At 47.5% G+C, this 16,886-nt stretch overlaps 1 protein-coding gene across 1 annotated transcript in view; it reads right to left on the bottom strand.

Annotated features, from left to right (window-relative positions):
- Positions 1–1,107: 1,107 nt before the first annotated feature.
- The window catches only part of PPP1R1A (protein phosphatase 1 regulatory inhibitor subunit 1A), a 260,869-nt gene continuing 245,090 nt past the window's right edge, over positions 1,108–16,886 (bottom strand). The window contains exons 5-7 of the mRNA XM_075334515.1: positions 14,086–14,322; positions 8,698–8,817; positions 1,108–1,911 (exon numbers count right to left, since the gene is read on the bottom strand). Of these exons, the coding sequence (XP_075190630.1) occupies positions 8,726–8,817; positions 14,086–14,322 (329 nt within the window). The 3' untranslated portion in view covers positions 1,108–1,911; positions 8,698–8,725. The remainder of the gene's footprint in view (positions 1,912–8,697; positions 8,818–14,085; positions 14,323–16,886) is intronic.

The raw sequence follows: 16,886 nt of genomic DNA, 5'->3' as shown, positions 1-16,886 counted from the left end.
GTGAGAGAACCAAAATGTCTTGGAAAAGAAGCATGTCTCATATGGGTATCACTAAATAAAAAGTGAGGTTAGAGTTGCTCATGATTAGGGCTGAGCGGACCCGGACTGTAAAAGTCTGGATCCACCCGGGTTCAAAGTTGCCTGGGTGCCGGACTGGGGCCCGGGATTCCGGGTGTTTGATCGTTTGATCCAGATCCGGGGCTCGAGAAAATAAAAAAAGTTAAGGAAAAATAAAGAAAATAAGAATGAAGCAATTGCTTCATACTTGCCCAGGCTCCGGCCCGGCTGTACGCTGCTCCAGCTGCTTCCCTGTGCCGCTCATTTCATATGCACGGCTTTCCCCGCCCACTGGCCGGCTCGTCGTCTGTGATTGGTGCAGTCAGACATGCCCCCAGCCTTTGTGACAGCGTCTGACTGCTTCCGGTCACAGACACGGTCTGCGGGTCATTGCCAGCGTGGCTCATCCTGGGCCTACTCGTGCAGGATTCATGAACCGGGAGGCACAGGCTGAGCATAGGGGGAAACATCTCGGGCGCAGCTCACCCTGAGCGGCCTGCTTCTTGAAGAAGGCCACTCAGGCTGAGCAGAGTAGGACACATCATGGGCTACATTTTAAACACGTCCCCCTATCATGTGACAAATTATGTCATACCTGGATGGAGCCCATACATTCTAGCATCTACCTTTACTTTTAGTGCACGATCTAGACCCACGCATTTCAGGAAATGAATGCGCGACCCGGAAGCAGCCTGCCGTCATGACACGGAGACACGTACACCTCGCGTGCTCCTATCCCCCTATCCTTTCCACCAACATTTTAATCCTTGAATTCTTGTTCCCATAGACTTATATGGGTACCAGATTCCGGACCAGATTTTTAAGAAAAAGAGCAGGTCCCCGCTGGTCCCGGTTTCTTGAGAGTCCGCTCAGCTCTACTCATGATGTTGAATAGAAAGATGATGCAAAGCAATTGTATTAACGACTGTGCTTTATATTTTCTTACACATGTAATACCTATTTCTTAACACTAGAGGGCACATCATGCTTAGTAATGGAGTTAACTCACTGTGCGGCAGTATTAAGCAAAAAATGAAAACCGACAATGAATTAAAACCATTTTAAGGTATTTAATTATATTAACATGAATAACTTTTCTTTATGGTACAATGCATATGACAAACAGAGGAATAATCTAACTTGGTGCTCCAAATTCTTACATTAAAGAAAACCTCAGCAGGCGGAGTGGATTTAGTGTAAATGTGAGAATCATTTATATTTATAACAATGGGGGTGTCTGATAACTAATGTCGTGTCTGCATGGTATTAAGGTGGCACTCCATATTCGGCCAATATTACCAGCCAGGCTGTTGAGATCCATGTTTATTTCCATATTATATTATGTCTATAGACACTATAGTAAATGCAAAGAGCCGAGCTGATCTGCCATGTTTAAGGTGCCACCTGGCAAGTAAAATTCTCAGACCGTGGCTTTCCCACTACCTGCTGGTATGAGCCTTTCTTGAGGTCTAGAATATTAATTGAGCTTATTTAAGGAGACCCTTGGTTCTCTCAATAGCATAAAAAATAATTGTATTTCTTCAAAATGGTCAATTCTTGGCCACTTCTGTCGTAGATACCTATAAAATGCGTGACCTAGCACCCTTACAGACTTCCAGTGTAAAGAGGCGACATATTAAGACAGACAAGAGGTCATAATTTGGACACAATGCCGGGTTTCTTTGCTTCTAGAGGGGCCTCCAATTTATTGCTCTGGACACAGTGCAGCATTGGCCTCCCCAGCAGTAGAGATGTGACGGGTAATTTCCAAAGAAAGGTGCTCTGGATCCTTAATGTGTCTGGTTCCACCCGTATTGAGGGATTTCTTTCCGGGCTCCAGGCACACTTGAAGACCTAAGAAACAAAAAGATGCATGAAATATATTATGCACTAACTATTTTAAAGGGAACCTGTCAGCAGATTTTTTTCTATATAAAAAGTATCCACCATCTTTTAGCCCTCTTTATTAGCGCACCTGCAACCTCTTTATATGAGTAAAAATTACAAAAGCGGAGTGTGGTGACCCAAAAATGTGAGTAAATAGGAGCACCTAGTAACTAGTAACTTTATGCGATGCTGCGGTTACTTATTTTAATGACATCTACAAAATCTATTCTTCCTATACATCTTTTCTAGCCCATCTCCAATTTATCTGTTTATGGTCCCCACTCACACAAGTGTTGCTAGTCCCTGAATGTACTAGAGTTCCTTCTAGTGGCCAGACCATACAACTCTCATTGTGAGATTTCTGCTTTGGATGTGTATGTGGATGTTTATTACTGTTTGCTATAGTGTATATTTATCCAGCATCAGAGTTTTGAATTGCTGCCCTATCTACTAATGTATTGGCTCAGTTGAATCCTCTTCACTGACCTATTATTTGTACTTTCCTCCTCCACTATTTAAAATGTCATGTCATATTTTTTATAATCATTTTTCAGTACTCGGTGCTCAGACCAGTGAGAGCCGCTTGCAGTGTTTGATCAACTCGCACTGGGTAACAACAGCGTGATCTGATGTAGGGTGCACCAAACAAAAAAAATGGTAAAACCGTGCCAGCCCCCAGAACTGATCTGTATATGACTATCTGCATGTGGTCGGTGGAGAGACACCAACTGCCCAATCAGTGACTTCTGCTGGGGTTCAGGTCAAGTCCGGATCCCAAACTAAACTTTAGATAAAGTCTGGCTGAGCCAATGACTTTGACGTGAGCTAGATCTTTGTTAGCGGGCTTATTCTAGGTGATTTTAGTGATGTACACATCATGAAGGGGTAATAGGATTCCATGCGTTCCAAGAATATTTAAGGAAGAAGTGAGAGTTATTGTTGCTAGTTAAACTCAGATGAGTGGGTAGAGATGGTTGGGATATAACTGTTGCTGTCGGATTATGTATTCCGCCTTGGTGTAAATGTAAATGTAAATGAATACCTGTCCAGATTATTAGATCATTTTGGTTTTTGGATTGGGGGGGAGTGAGGGTGGAAGGGAATTGTTTTGCTTGTCCTTGTGTTCTCTTTCTCATGTACATGGGGAAAAAAAAGTTTAATAAAAAACTTAACCGAACTTCCATGGGTCCGCTCATCTCTATAGGTCATAGTATTTATTGTGGTCACTGTAGCGCCCCTGAGCCACTCAGAGCACTACTAGGTACTGCATCCTCACCAGGATTAGAAAATCAGACAGAACCGGAGTGTTTATAGGCAAAATACAAAAGTTTTTATTGAAGTTAATTTACATCACATTTAAAAGATGAAACATACAGTTAAAAGTTAGTGCTGAAAAAAAGGGGGAAAGAACACCCATGAAAAGTGAGACTACAGGGCAAGCTCATATATCTATCAAAGGTATAGGGTTTTTTTTGGCCATACCTGCTCAAGTAGTGAGCTAAACATAAAGGAAAATATCCAGAGCCTTATGCCAAACACTTACCCATTATGATTGAGCTCAATCATAATGGGTAAGTGTTTGGCATAAGGCTCTGGATATTTTCCTTTATGTTTAGCTCACTACTTGAGCAGGTATGGCCAAAAAAAACCCTATACCTTTGATAGATATATGAGCTTGCCCTGTAGTCTCACTTTTCATGGGTGTTCTTTCCCCCTTTTTTTCAGCACTAACTTTTAACTGTATGTTTCATCTTTTAAATGTGATGTAAATTAACTTCAATAAAAACTTTTGTATTTTGCCTATAAACACTCCGGTTCTGTCTGATTTTCTAATGCTATCATGGAGTGGCAATTCTATGTGAAGAGAGCATAAAAATGGAGATGTGCATTTTGTTCAAGTATTTAACATATCCTCACCAGGATGCAGGGCCTAACACCAGGGACCTGGAACACCAGTGCCAGTAACACCTGCACACATCAAAATCCCAGTTCCCACTCCACACCAGAGGTAATTGGATAATCTCATACCAGAGGGATGGCCACTTAGAGGGCGGAGCCAGTCCAGGGGACTAGACAGCTTGGTGGGAGGGGACGAGCAGTGAAGAGTAGGGAGTCGAGAGTAGAGAGTTAAGGAGAGAGATGTGCCTAGAGCTGGGTTGTGTAATGGTGACCCGGGGGCACAGGAGAGTGGTTGCCAGAGTAGGTACACCTGAGTACCACTGGGACCAGAGCACCGAAGGGGCATAGGGCCCTAGGTCAGGTGTCAGCTTCACGCGGCCTGGCGATTACCTGCCCAGTGAGGGGACCTTCACGAACCTCACTGACACACAAATCTGGGGGCACACGCAGTAAAGCAAGGATGAGGGTTCGGGACACGGACTGGCCCTACAGGGACAGTTGGGTCCCAAAACCAGCTCCAAACTACGGGGACCCAACCACACTGAGAGTGCCAGGGACAGAGCAACCGAGTCATCAAGCTGGCAGTGGAATTACAGGGACCTGAACCAGCCGTCCAAGGGCCCAACTGTGAGTAAAGAATTGTTAAACTGCAACCCCCGGTGTGGCCTCCCTCCTTCGGTGAAAGTCTACCATACATCCCCCTGGGCTCAGCCCTACCTGCGAGGGCCTACCACCATAGCTGCCATTACCACCAGCCCTAGGGGTAACCAACTCAGCAGGTGCGGTTCCATCATCTTAACCGCAACCCTCAGGTGGCGTCACACCAATGACTTTTACCTCCCATGTAAATACTCCCCATTAAAAAGCCCCCAGGGCACGGAACCGGGTAACGGCCACCAAAATCACATTGCCCAGTTATAAAGCGCCCGGGACCAAGTACCCCATAGCCCTGGGTGACACAGCTTTTTCCTGGCGTCACGAAAGAACAGGATATGGACTAGGCCCGTTAACCCGGGTGACGTGCACCTTATGGACTGTTTTGTGCAAAAACTACCGCCATCTTTATTACTGTGAAAAACTGGCAGTGCCATCACTGTGGCAAAAGCACGCAAAAAGCCGACTCCGCCCCTGAGAGTGTGCAGTATGCAAAAGTGAAACTAACTGCAGGAAGCCAGAAGAGGCGCCGGCAGAATGCACCCTGGTGCGCTGGAGGAACGGCAGTTCTGGATCACGAGACCAGTGAACCCACAAGAGGCAGAATGTCTGCTCCCACAGACCGGAGACCAGAGCGGCCCAGCCGCGGAACCTTACCCTGCCTCGAAGAGGAGTTGGGGTGGCTGTGCCTCCGGATGCGGGCACAGATGATCCAGCAGATAGAGGACTGGCGTTCGGAGATGATGGGGATGGTGGTGACCGTGCTCGCCCAAGAAGAATGGGCCCCATATGAGGAGCAGCGCCGGGAGCCGGTAAGAGTGGAAGCCGCCCTGGCCCCACTACTCCCCATGGCAGTGGAACCTGTACCACCTCTGACCGCTGACTAGCCGATATTACCGGACCCTCAGTCCACAGCCAGACCAGACCAGACCGCAAGGCCTCCGTCGACGGCTAGACCAGACCAGTCCATGCTGCAGGATGCAGCCCTGGAAGACCCGACGACTGCCAGAGGAGTCGCTGGTGACCAGGCCGAGCAGATACCCGCTGATGGGGATCCGGACTGTTCGGGTTTGGGGAGCCTGGTGTTCGAGCTGGCGTGCGGCATGGCTTGCACTGCACATCGGGCTGTCATGGATGAGGAGGTCGACAAAGCCTGTCAGGCCACCATCCAGCAGCTGGCCCGGGAGTGGCAGGAGTAGGCAACCAGGAGGAAGCAGGTGAAGGACCGCGATTTGAAAGAGAAGCAGAGCCTGCGCCAAGCCAGCTTAGGGGCCCGTGGGGTCCAATACCAGGGCACCATGGACAGATTTGACTAGCAAAAAGGCTGGGCTTTATTAAGAAGACCGGCATGCATGCGGGAATATTTGTATCCCGCTGGGATATATTGGACTACCTGCAAAAGGGACATCCAGACTGTGACCTGCACCTGGGTGATGTGGTCACGTACACCAGACACCATGGAGAGCGGGCCTGGTATGCCTTAGATGTTCAGAAGATGAGAGAACTGTCAGCCCCTGCTCCTCCTACTCCTTCCCCATTTCCAAGTAAACCTACACTGTGGTAGCTGAACTAGGCTAATGTTGCTGTTGTATAAATAATGTTGGAAAGTTTCATGACCCTGCATAATACCTGACCAGTTAGTATAAAAATGGACCACTGGTCATTGGACTGGGAATGACCCGAACTCTTGCAGTGTAAATATGTTGCACCAATTGTCCACCCCAGAGTATACCTTTGCCATCAGGACACTGATACCACCACCAAGGAGAGGAAGACTGGAGGAAAGGTCTGCGGTAGAGTAGGCCAAGACCTGGTCACCAAAGGAACCGGTGACCTGCCTCCATAGAGGGTTCTGGGTTCAGGACATTTGGGTGGTGGGTTGATGGGGGGGGGGAAATGCTCATTGAAAAGTTCAAGCAATGCCTCCCCTGTAAGGGAAAAATGTTATCTTATGTTTTTCCATGTTATTAAAACCTTTATTCCCTTTTACAGCTCAAGGACGTCCTCTGCTTCACCAAGGGGGAATGTAGCGCCCTGAGCCACTCAGGGCACTACTAGGTACTGCATCCTGACCAGGATGCAGGACCTACCCCCAGGGACCTGGAACATCAGTGCCAGTAACACCTGCACACACCAAAATCCCAGTTCCCACTCCACACCAGGGGTAATTGGATAGTCACATACCAGAGGGATGTCCACTTAGAGGGCGGAACCAGTCCAGGGGACTAGACAGCCTGGTTGGAGGGGACAAGCAGTCAAGAGTAGGGAGTCGAGAGTAGAGAGTGAAGGAGAGAGACGTGCCTACAGCTGGGTCATGTAACGGTGACCTGGGGGTACTGGGGAGTGGTCACCAGGTTAGGTACACCCGAGTACCACTGGGACCAGAGCACCGACGGGGCTTTGCACACTAGGCTTGATGAGGAGGCATGTTGGAGTCAGATGCTCCTAATTCTTATGCCTCTTAATGAATCCGGAGTCTTGGGAAAGTGGTGTGCGCCTCATACAATTCTCCATACACTTCTAGAACGTTTTGCCGAACCTTGCTGACACTATTTGATTCCCTCTGCATAGATCCGATTATGCTCCTATGGGAAGGTTTGTTGTCAATGTAGCGCTCCTGAGCCATTAGGAGCTACAAGGTACTGCATGCTGTCAAAGATGCAGGGCCCACCCCCAGGAACCCAGAAGACCAGTGCCAGTAACACCAAAACATTCATACAATCCCTGTTTTCTCTCCCCCCAATACTGGTGACAGGCTAGGATTGGACCCAATGGATGGCCACTTGGGGGTGGAACCGATCCAGTCCACCAGACGACAACCAGACCAGGGAGGAGGGGTCAGACAGTCAGTAAGTGGAAGTGAAAGGAGACGGACGTAATGGTACTGATGGGAGAGTGTGCAGCAGTGACCTGTCAGGCTCAGGCATCTGGTTTCCGAAGTAGTATGGTGGAGTACTCTCGGAACCATAGTACTGGCGGGGTGCAGAGCCCTAGGTCAGGAAAACGCTCCAGGCAGACCTGATAAAATCTGCACAGTTAGGCAACCATCCAGGATATCACCGACCTAAAAGTTCCGGGCACAGTAACGATGGAAGAACCTGGGAATGAGACAGAGATCTGGCCCAACAAGGTTCAAGTTACCTGCCGTACGGACTAAGACTGAGAGACAACCAGGAGGGGACCCCAATACGCTCCAAACCACGGGAACCCACCAACAAGAGACAAGTGCAGGGGAAGAAAACCACTAGGTCACCACACCGGCACTGGAACTAAGGGGACCAGTAGTGAGGACCAGCCTTCATCGGGTTGACAGCAACAACACTGTGAGTAAAAGAACCAGTTACACTGAAATCCCTTGTGTGGCCTACCTTCTTTCCACGCCCCGTATTATCAACAAACACCAACATCTATCCCCTGGGGCCCAACATCCAAGCTGCCATCAACATCAGCCCCAGCAGCCAGAGACTGTGCTGCAGCGGCTCCATGCAACCCGCAAGTGGCGTCACGACAAAAACTTTATTATCATTCCCATGTACATAACCCCTTTTAAGTGACCCCCAGGGTCATGGAACCGGGCAACAGCCACCCAGTGAACTGTCCCAGTAAATATACTGTCCTGGACCGAGTACCCCAAAGCCCTGGGGTGCGTCATCAACATGTGAAGTGAGTGGCCAACCAGTCATGTACCTCATATTTCTAGGCCACGTACACATGTTGAGTATTTGGTGTGTGTTTTTTTCTCCCTCAGTATTTGTAACCCAAAATCAGGAGTGGTTGAAAAATACAGAAGTGTGGTGCTTGTGTTTCTATTATACTTTGCCTCTGATTGTCCCACTCCTGGTTTTGGTTTACAAATATTGAGCTAAAAAATTCACCAAATACTCAACGTGTGCTTGAGACCTAATGGCCCCCTACTAAGAGGTTTATTCTTTTAATGAACTGGTTACTTTTTTTAACCCCAGAAAATCTATTTAGTGGATTGTACAGCGGTTTGGGCCAATAGGTAATCCAGCATTTTGTGTCTGTGAATGTCCAGGTTCTATGACTGGTTCTATTATTCAGTCTCTATTTTTTCCAACCTAGAATAATCACTTGTACATTTTATTTCTTCTACCAAGCTATTGATGTCAGTTATTGCAATAGGACTTACCACCTTTATGACCTTGCATTTCACATTTCATTGTACTAGGAATAACTTACTTCATCTTCCATCTTGATGCGTCCAGATCTATTTATCTTGAACAATCGGTAAGTGGCTGCTCTGGTTTTCTTTCTCCTTTGTTTCGTTGGCCTCTGTGTTTGTTTGCCTACCACACAATCCTAAAATATAATAAAAAAGACAGAAAATAATGGACCAAACTTTGCATTTTTAGAAAAAGAACAAGAATAAAGGAACCTGTGCCCCTGAAGATTTATTGTTAGTGGCTATGATTAGTACATACAGCTGGTGCACCTTCCTTTCTGGACTGGATTGTCATAAAGTGTCTGATGTGACGGAATAATCAGACTTTGTGAACTCTGCACTAGATTTGATAATACAGCTATATCTGTAGAAAAAAGCTCCAGGAAGTTATCAAAGCATTTAAAGGGAACCTGTCAGGTGCAATATGCACTCAGGACCACGAGCAGTTCTGGTTTCATATTGCTAATCCCTGCCTAACCGTCCCTGTATACACTAGCATAGATAAAGAGATCTTTAGAAAAAGTATTTCTTAAGATTCTTTATAATATGGTAATGAGCGTGTTACTTCCCCTGATTAGCCGCCCACTGGGGCGTGCTAACATGCTATTTAATGCAGCGTAATGCGCATACCTGTGTCTGCGGTAAATGCTGAGCTGAAAGTCCCACAAGTCTGGTCATGTGCACTAGACCTGTCTGAAGCCGGAACATGTACACCTGGCTTCATACTGCGCATGACCGTAAGTGCGAGACATTCACTGTGGACACAGGTACGCGCAACACTGCTGGTGATGCTGAATTGAATAGTATGTTAGCATGCCCCTGTGGGCGTTCTAACCTGCTAAGAGGGCGACTAGTTGGGGGAAGTAACAGTTTTAATAGATGAGTCTAATGTTTAATGATGCAAATGAACAGTGTAAGGTTAAGTAAAAATATGCTGATGCTGTGATGTGGCCCAATGCTGGTATGTACCCCTGTGCCACCCCCACGTCAGCAGTCGGGCTGCTCGGATTCGGATCCGAAGGGGCTCGAGGGATCTCCGGACCCGGGGGTCATGCGGACACTCAAATAAAAAGGGGACGTACAGTACAGACCAAAAGTTTGGACACACCTTCTCATCTCTAGAACAACTGTTAAGAGGAGACTTTGTGCAGCAGGCCTTCATGGTAAAATAGCTGCTAGGAAACCACTGCTAAGCACAGGCAACAAGCAGAAGAGACTTGTTTGGGCTAAAGAACACAAGGAATGGACATTAGACCAGTGGAAATCTGTGCTTTGGTCTGATGAGTCCAAATTTGAGATCTTTGGATCCAACCACCGTGTCTTTGTAGAAAAGGTGAACGGATGGACTCTACATGGCTGGTTCCCACCGTGAAGCATGCAGGAGGAGGTGTGATGGTGTGGGGGTGCTTTGCTGGTGACACTGTTGGGAATTTATTCAATATTGAAGGCATACTGAACCAGCATGCGTACCACATCATCTTGCAGCGGCATGCTATTCCATCCGGTTTGCGTTTAGTTGGACCATCATTTATTTTTCAACAGGACAATGATCCCAAACACACCTCCAGGCTGTGTAAGGGCTACTTGACTAAGAAGGAGAGTGATGGGGTGCTATGCCAGATGACCTGGTCTCCACAGTCACCAGGCCTGAACCTAATCGAGATGGTTTGGGGTGAGCTGGACCACAGAGTGAATGCAAAAGGGCCAACAAGTGCTAAGCATCTCTGGGAATTCCTTCAAGACTGTTGGAAAACCATTTCCGGTGACTACCTCTTGAAGCTCATCAAGAGAATGCCAAGATTGTGGAAAGCAGTAATCAAAGCAAAAGGTGGCTACTTTGAAGAACCTAGAATATAAGACATATTTTCAGTTGTTTCACACTTTTTTAAGTATTTCATTCCACATGTTTTAATTCATAGTTTTGATGCCTTCAATGTGAATCTACAATTTTCAGAGTCCTGAAAATAAAGAAAACTCTTTGAATGAGAAGGTGTCCAAACTTTTGGTCTGTACTGTATATGTACGGGAATGACGGTGCGTGGCAAGTTGTGGTGCCACCGCTACCGCTGCTGTTGGGGAGCACCCGGGGGCGATGGGATGGCAGCTGGATGTTAACCCCTCCATGGGTAGGGTTGTTTGCCCTGGGGTCAGTGTCCAGAACACGGGGAATGATGTAGGCCAGAGGTGGACCAGGAAGTGTTGGTGTACTCACTGTGGAATAATTGCACACAAGTCCGTTGGTAAACCAAGGTGTCAGTGGCTGGCTGCCCGCGTCCGGGTGTACTTGGGTCCCACATACGGGCTGGTGTACCGATGTCCCGTCCTCCGGCACTCTGTAATTTTCCTCACTTTTGGACAACTCCGTCTGGAATGGGAAAGTCCACTCCCGGTGTATTCTGGTTGGGAGACGTGCCCGCGAAAACTGACCTTTGGGATTTCAGTGGGTGTTTGTGGATACCCTATCCCCCGCGGTGGGCTGCCATTTCACTCTATCTGGGCTAAACTTCTGAAGTTAGGCTTGAAACCTGATCCTGGCCTGGTGAATTAGAGAAGGGGCTTGCAACCGTCTCCTAACTAGGGTCCAGGTACCCCGCCTGTGCACGGTTTCCGGACCAGATCTCCGCTGTCGGTACCGGAGGGCTCCAACCCTGTCCCGGTCCACTCTGGATCTACCGCGACCGTATTCCCGTCGCCTTTGGACACAGTCCACTGCTTGCCACCTATCCAGTAGACCACAGCCACTACCCTGTCTACCCTCACTAGGCTCAGCTTCTCCCTCTGACAGTCTGTCACTGTCACTCCTCTCCACTTGACCTCCAACTTCAAACTCCTAACTTGAACTCCTGTGTTCCCGCCCCCGGATCCTCAAGATCCCTAGGTGGGCGCTCCCAATCCGCCTGGTACTGCCCACTGGTGTGTCCTTCCTACCCTGGGAGAAGGGGGTGGCTAGGATTTTGTGGCTGGTGGACCCTTATGTGGGAAGGTGTTATGTGGGGTGTTGTGCACTACTGTGACCACCTGGCGGCGCCAGGGCGTCACACTTCCATCCTGGTGCAGCCACCATCCTGACATGTGCCCCCATCCTGCGGGGTAATGTGTGCGGGGGGCGGAGTGCGGGGTGGGTGGAGCCGAGTGGGGCCATGGTGCTGAGGACGTCAGTGCCGGGGACTGCATGGCTGGGGACAGGTAACTATCCAGGTGTGTGTGTGTGTGTGTTCGGGCGCTTTGACACTTGCATTCAGCGCAATCAGCCGCTATGGAGAATAGCGCAGTCTGTTAACGCACTGCGCTATTCTCCATAGCCTTGTATGGATGACGCACTGTAACGCAAGTGTCTGCGTTGCATCCGCTGGACGACGCTGCATCGTTAATTTAATGCAGCGTCAGGAATGCTGCATGTAGAAGTTTTTGGGTCGTTAAAATATCGCACCTTGACGGATTCCATTAGAATCCGCCAAGGTGTCTAATGATTGTCTATGGGGGCGGATTCCGCTGCAATGCACTAAGCGGCGGAATCCACTGACGGATTCTGTTACGTTCTACTGCGCATGCTCAGCATGTCCAGCAGAACGATCTAAATTGTTTAAAATCACTCCTGGTCTCCCCCTCTTTCTCTCTCGTTACCCCCCCCTCATCTCAACCACCCCACCGCCCCCCCCTCTCTCTCCCCCCTCTCCCCCTCCCCCTCTCTCCCCCTCCCTCATATTCATAACAGCCAAGATAAAGCCACACGGCTGAAGGCTGGTATTGTCAGGATGGGGAGCGCCACGTTATGGGGAGCCCACCACCATAACAATATCAGCCAGCAGCTGCCCGGAATTGCCGCATCCCTCCTTATTACCCCGATTGCCACAGCAGCCCTGGTGCGGTGGCAATCGGGGTAATAAGGAGTTAAATGGCAGCTTATAGCTGCCACTAAGTTCATGGCAGGCGTCTCCCCAAGATACCTTCCATGATTAACCTCTAAGTGAAAGTAAATAAACATACACAACGAAAAATCCTTTATTTGGAATAAAAGACAAAACAAAACCCTCATTTACCACTTTATTAATCCCCAAACACCCATCCAGGTCTGAAGTAATCCACACGACGCTTTCAGCTCTGCTACATGAAGCTGACAGGGAGCGACATAGAACATGACAGCTCTGTGTCAGCTCAATGCAGCAACCAAGTGCCGGGGTGTGTGCGGGATGATGATGGGTGCGGTAGTGCCGGTGTGTGTGCGGGGATGATGATGGGTGTGGTAGTGCCGGGGTGTGTGCGGGGATGATGATGAGTGCGGTAGTGCTTGTGTGTGCGGTGATGATGATGAGTGCGGTAGTGCGGGGTGTGTGCGGGGATGATGATGGGTGCGGTAGTGCCGGGGTGTATGCGGGGATGATGATGGGTGCGGTAGTGCCGGGGTGTGTGCGGGGATGATGATGATGGGTGCGGTAGTGGCGGGGTGTGTGCGGGGATGATGGGAGCGGTAGTGCCTGCGTGTGTGCGGGGATGATGGGAGCGGTAATGTCTGCGTGTGTGCGGGGATGATGGGTGCAGTAGTGACGGGGTGTGTGTTCAGTGTAAACATGCGGAGGGTGGAGTGCGGGGTGGGTGGAGCCGAGCGGGGCCATGGCGCTGAGGACGTCAGTGCCAGGGACTGCATGGCTGGGGACAGGTGACTATTTGTGTGTGTGTGTGTGTGCGCGTGCGTTCAGTGTATACATGTGGAGGGAGGAGTGCAGGGGGGGTGGAGCCGAGTTACGCTGGTAACCATGGTACACAATCGGGTAACTATGCAAAGCGCTTTGCTTAGTTACCCGATGTGTACCATGGTTACCAGCGTAAACCGGCTCCCGACATGATCCCAGCAATGCAAGGGTATGTCTAGGCTGGGTTCCCGGTGTGGGCTCCCGGGAGTGCAGCAGTCACCTGGGAGTCAGGGCTCCGTGTAGGAGTGGGGAAAGGTGTCGGGCGTCGTCCTGTCGCGCCGTAGTTCGTGCTGTTCACTTAGCTGAGCCGTTGGTCGCAGGCTCTTTAGCGCACATGCTGTGGCAACGGTTGTCACTGTAATGGCGTCATTTTGGAGCAAGACAGACAGACAGACAGAATAAGGCAATTATATATATAGATAATGAGCTTTGCATGGATCTAGTGTTTTTGATGACAATACTATGATGCTAACTAGGTTATTTTTGCAGTTAAAATATTAGAAAGCCCAATGGCAAAATTGGCCATAAATAAAAAATATGAACAGAGCTTAAGAAAGGGAAAAAAAAACCCCAAGCACAAGAAGATCCGCATACAGCATGGAAACAGAACTTCTGTATGTTATTTTGAAACCTATAAGTACACAACATAAACACAATTATCAAAATGTGCATGGATGATGGGACCGCTGGTAATGCTGGGACCGGCCGGATTACCTTTTGAGCAGTCTGGCTGACAATCCTGTTTCCGCCCCGGTGAGTTTTTCTCCTGTTGTCCATCCTGTGTAAAACAGCTACACGAGCTCGTCTGCTGAGATGCTGGAATTGTGGCTGTGTTACCATGGCAACAGCACCCCAATTTTGGTCTATTATCCGCGCTGTTCTTGCTCTGTGGGGTACCTTCTTCTTCTGAGCCCTGTTTGCACAAGTGATGTTCTGCTAATAACTGGAGTTCTGAAAAAAGAGAAAAAAGAAAACAACAAAATATTAAAATATTACAGTAAATATTATCCATATTCGCCTGTTTCTAAAATATCCCTGTTTTGAAACTGATCTAGAGATTTGCAAAAATATAATTACTATATTATCCCAGAAGATACCTGGTTCCTATCAGCATGTAAGCCACCAATCCATAGTGAACATTCTTAGTTAGCGTTTATAGATTTGTGCATTGTGTGAATCTTGCAGTTACTATTCAATAAACTTGTGTAAAAAGTAATCTATCCTATATCAGACAAGTGAAAAAAACATTGTTAATGAAATTCCTCAAAGTTCCACTAGGGGTCAGTATCCACTCCTCCGTTAATTCTGCGCAATATGAAATATTGAACAATATGGCTGAGAAATGTTAAAAGTGTTGTTCTGAAAGCATGGCATATATTGCTGTGTAGTCATAACATTGTAGGACATGCACAAAGACACATAAAACTCAATTCGGGAAGGTATTTTGGTCAGTTTTCTAGTATAAAAAACATTCAAAGGGTTTTGCACACCTCGAGACTGTGCAAAATGTTTAGACTTTTAGAGCTTTTAGGTCAGTCCTGGCCAACTTTACCAATACGAACAGAGCCAGTGCGTGACTGGGAGTTATCTATCTATTTACAAAGTTACTCAATGTTTGGTGCAGGGGCAACCTGTGCAGCCGCATCGGGGCCCAAGAGGAAAGCGGGCCATTTCAGTTAGTGGACAGCAAAGGGCTCATATAAACAGATAGCGAACCAGGAGATGTTCAGGTTCAGCGATTCCAGTCGGACTAAATAAAAAGTCCGACTGGAAAATAAAAAGTATTTTCCGTAACCCAGACAGCTAGTGTGAGGGCAAGAAATCCTCAGGCATGCCGGCAATCTGACTGCAACCAATCACAGACACTATCACAGAGTGTGGGCGGGGGAAGCAGTGAATATTCATGAGGTTTAATGAGCAGACTCAGAAACAGTGTGACAGCTGCGCAAGAGAAGTATAATTGTCCTACTTTAATCCCCATTTTGCCCCCTTTTTTTTCTATCCAGGTGTAGAATCTGAACAGTAGCACAGACTTCCCTGAGACATCTGTATTTGGGTCCTCTGCATGGACACTAGATGTCCGGTATGGATCCTAAACTTTACAGTGTGGGTTCACCCATCACTAATCCAATACTTTTTTGCACAGAGGCCCTTTTCTGTCTTTGTGCGTCAGGGTTAGTGTAAATTATAAGTTCACAGAAAAAAACTCACCAGAAATAAAGCCGCCAGACAAAAAAAAATGGTCAAATAATGCAAGATGCTGGCAACCACCCCCTCCTGACATTTTATACTGTGGGTGGTTGTTTTATAGGTATTCTGCACCTGTGCAATTCTAACCGATATCATGGGGGGGCCGTATGCATCTTGCATGTGTTTTTGCCATTATTTGACCATGTTTTTGGCTGGTGGCTTTATTTCTGGTGAGTTTTTTTCTGTGAACTTATTTTGATTATGTTCTTTGGTGAGCTTTTTTAGTGTAAATTATAACTACACTGTAAAATAAATGTTCGAAAGTTACTATAGCATGAAAATTAGCATTTTTTTAATTGCTTCTTTACAAGTCTAAAAATTCTGCTGCCCGAGACAGCTCCCTCCAGTTATCTCATTATAGACTCACCCCTGCTCTCTAAAACTCCAGATGGCATGAAATATGCACCGCAGGTTAAGTTTGCTTATATCAATTAAATGAAATTGGCTCTCTTAACAGCAAGAGATCCTTCTGCATACTAAGAACTGAGGTCTCCTAGAATGGGTTGACAAGAAGTATCGTGGCTTAAAGGGAACCTGTCCGCATGGCAGCTGTGTAGGTGTTTGTCTCCTAATAAAAATTATATACTTGTAGGAAGAGATCCAATGTTGCAGTCATGAGAAAACTACTTAGAAGTCGTGAAAAAATTTGGCTGTCAGTGCACTTGGGGCGTACCAATGCGAATAGAAGGCTGACCATGTGCATTTTCTCTTTGAGTGCTTTCCGTAAGGCCAGAATCACACTTGTGAGAGACTCGCGCTAGTCTCGCATCGCATCACCCGGCATGGCCGCACACTCCCCAGACAGGAGCGGGATGGCAGCATGTATTTCTATGCAGCTGAGAAGCTCCTGTCCGGAGAGCATCAGGCCGTGCCAGGTGATGCGATGCGAGACTCGCGCGAGTCTCTCACAAGTGTGACTCCAGCCTTAAAAGAAGGATTCCACTAGGACCAATGTCATCCAATCGGGCTGTTCAGATGTGCATGTCTGATGAGAATCAAGTCTTTGTATGTAAAAAAAACTTTGAATCCCATACAGTTCAGTAAATTTTTACAGATACATTGCAGTTCTTTACTATAGGAAACTATATTAGATCTAGTAGATTTTAATAATTGCTGATACATACAAACAAATTCTCTATGGACTGAATATGGATAACAACTCAGATGGAAATCTTATATGTTCATGTGAACTTAGTTTTACATTCTCAAACACAATGTGCTCCATGCAGTGCCTCCAAGTGTTTGGTCAGTGTTTCAGTTTTTAT

Source organism: Anomaloglossus baeobatrachus, chromosome 2, assembly GCF_048569485.1.
Source record: "Anomaloglossus baeobatrachus isolate aAnoBae1 chromosome 2, aAnoBae1.hap1, whole genome shotgun sequence".
Classification (NCBI taxonomy): domain Eukaryota; kingdom Metazoa; phylum Chordata; class Amphibia; order Anura; family Aromobatidae; genus Anomaloglossus; species Anomaloglossus baeobatrachus.
Note: the sequence above shows the minus strand (reverse complement) of the source record. Positions and strands in the feature narration are given on the sequence as shown.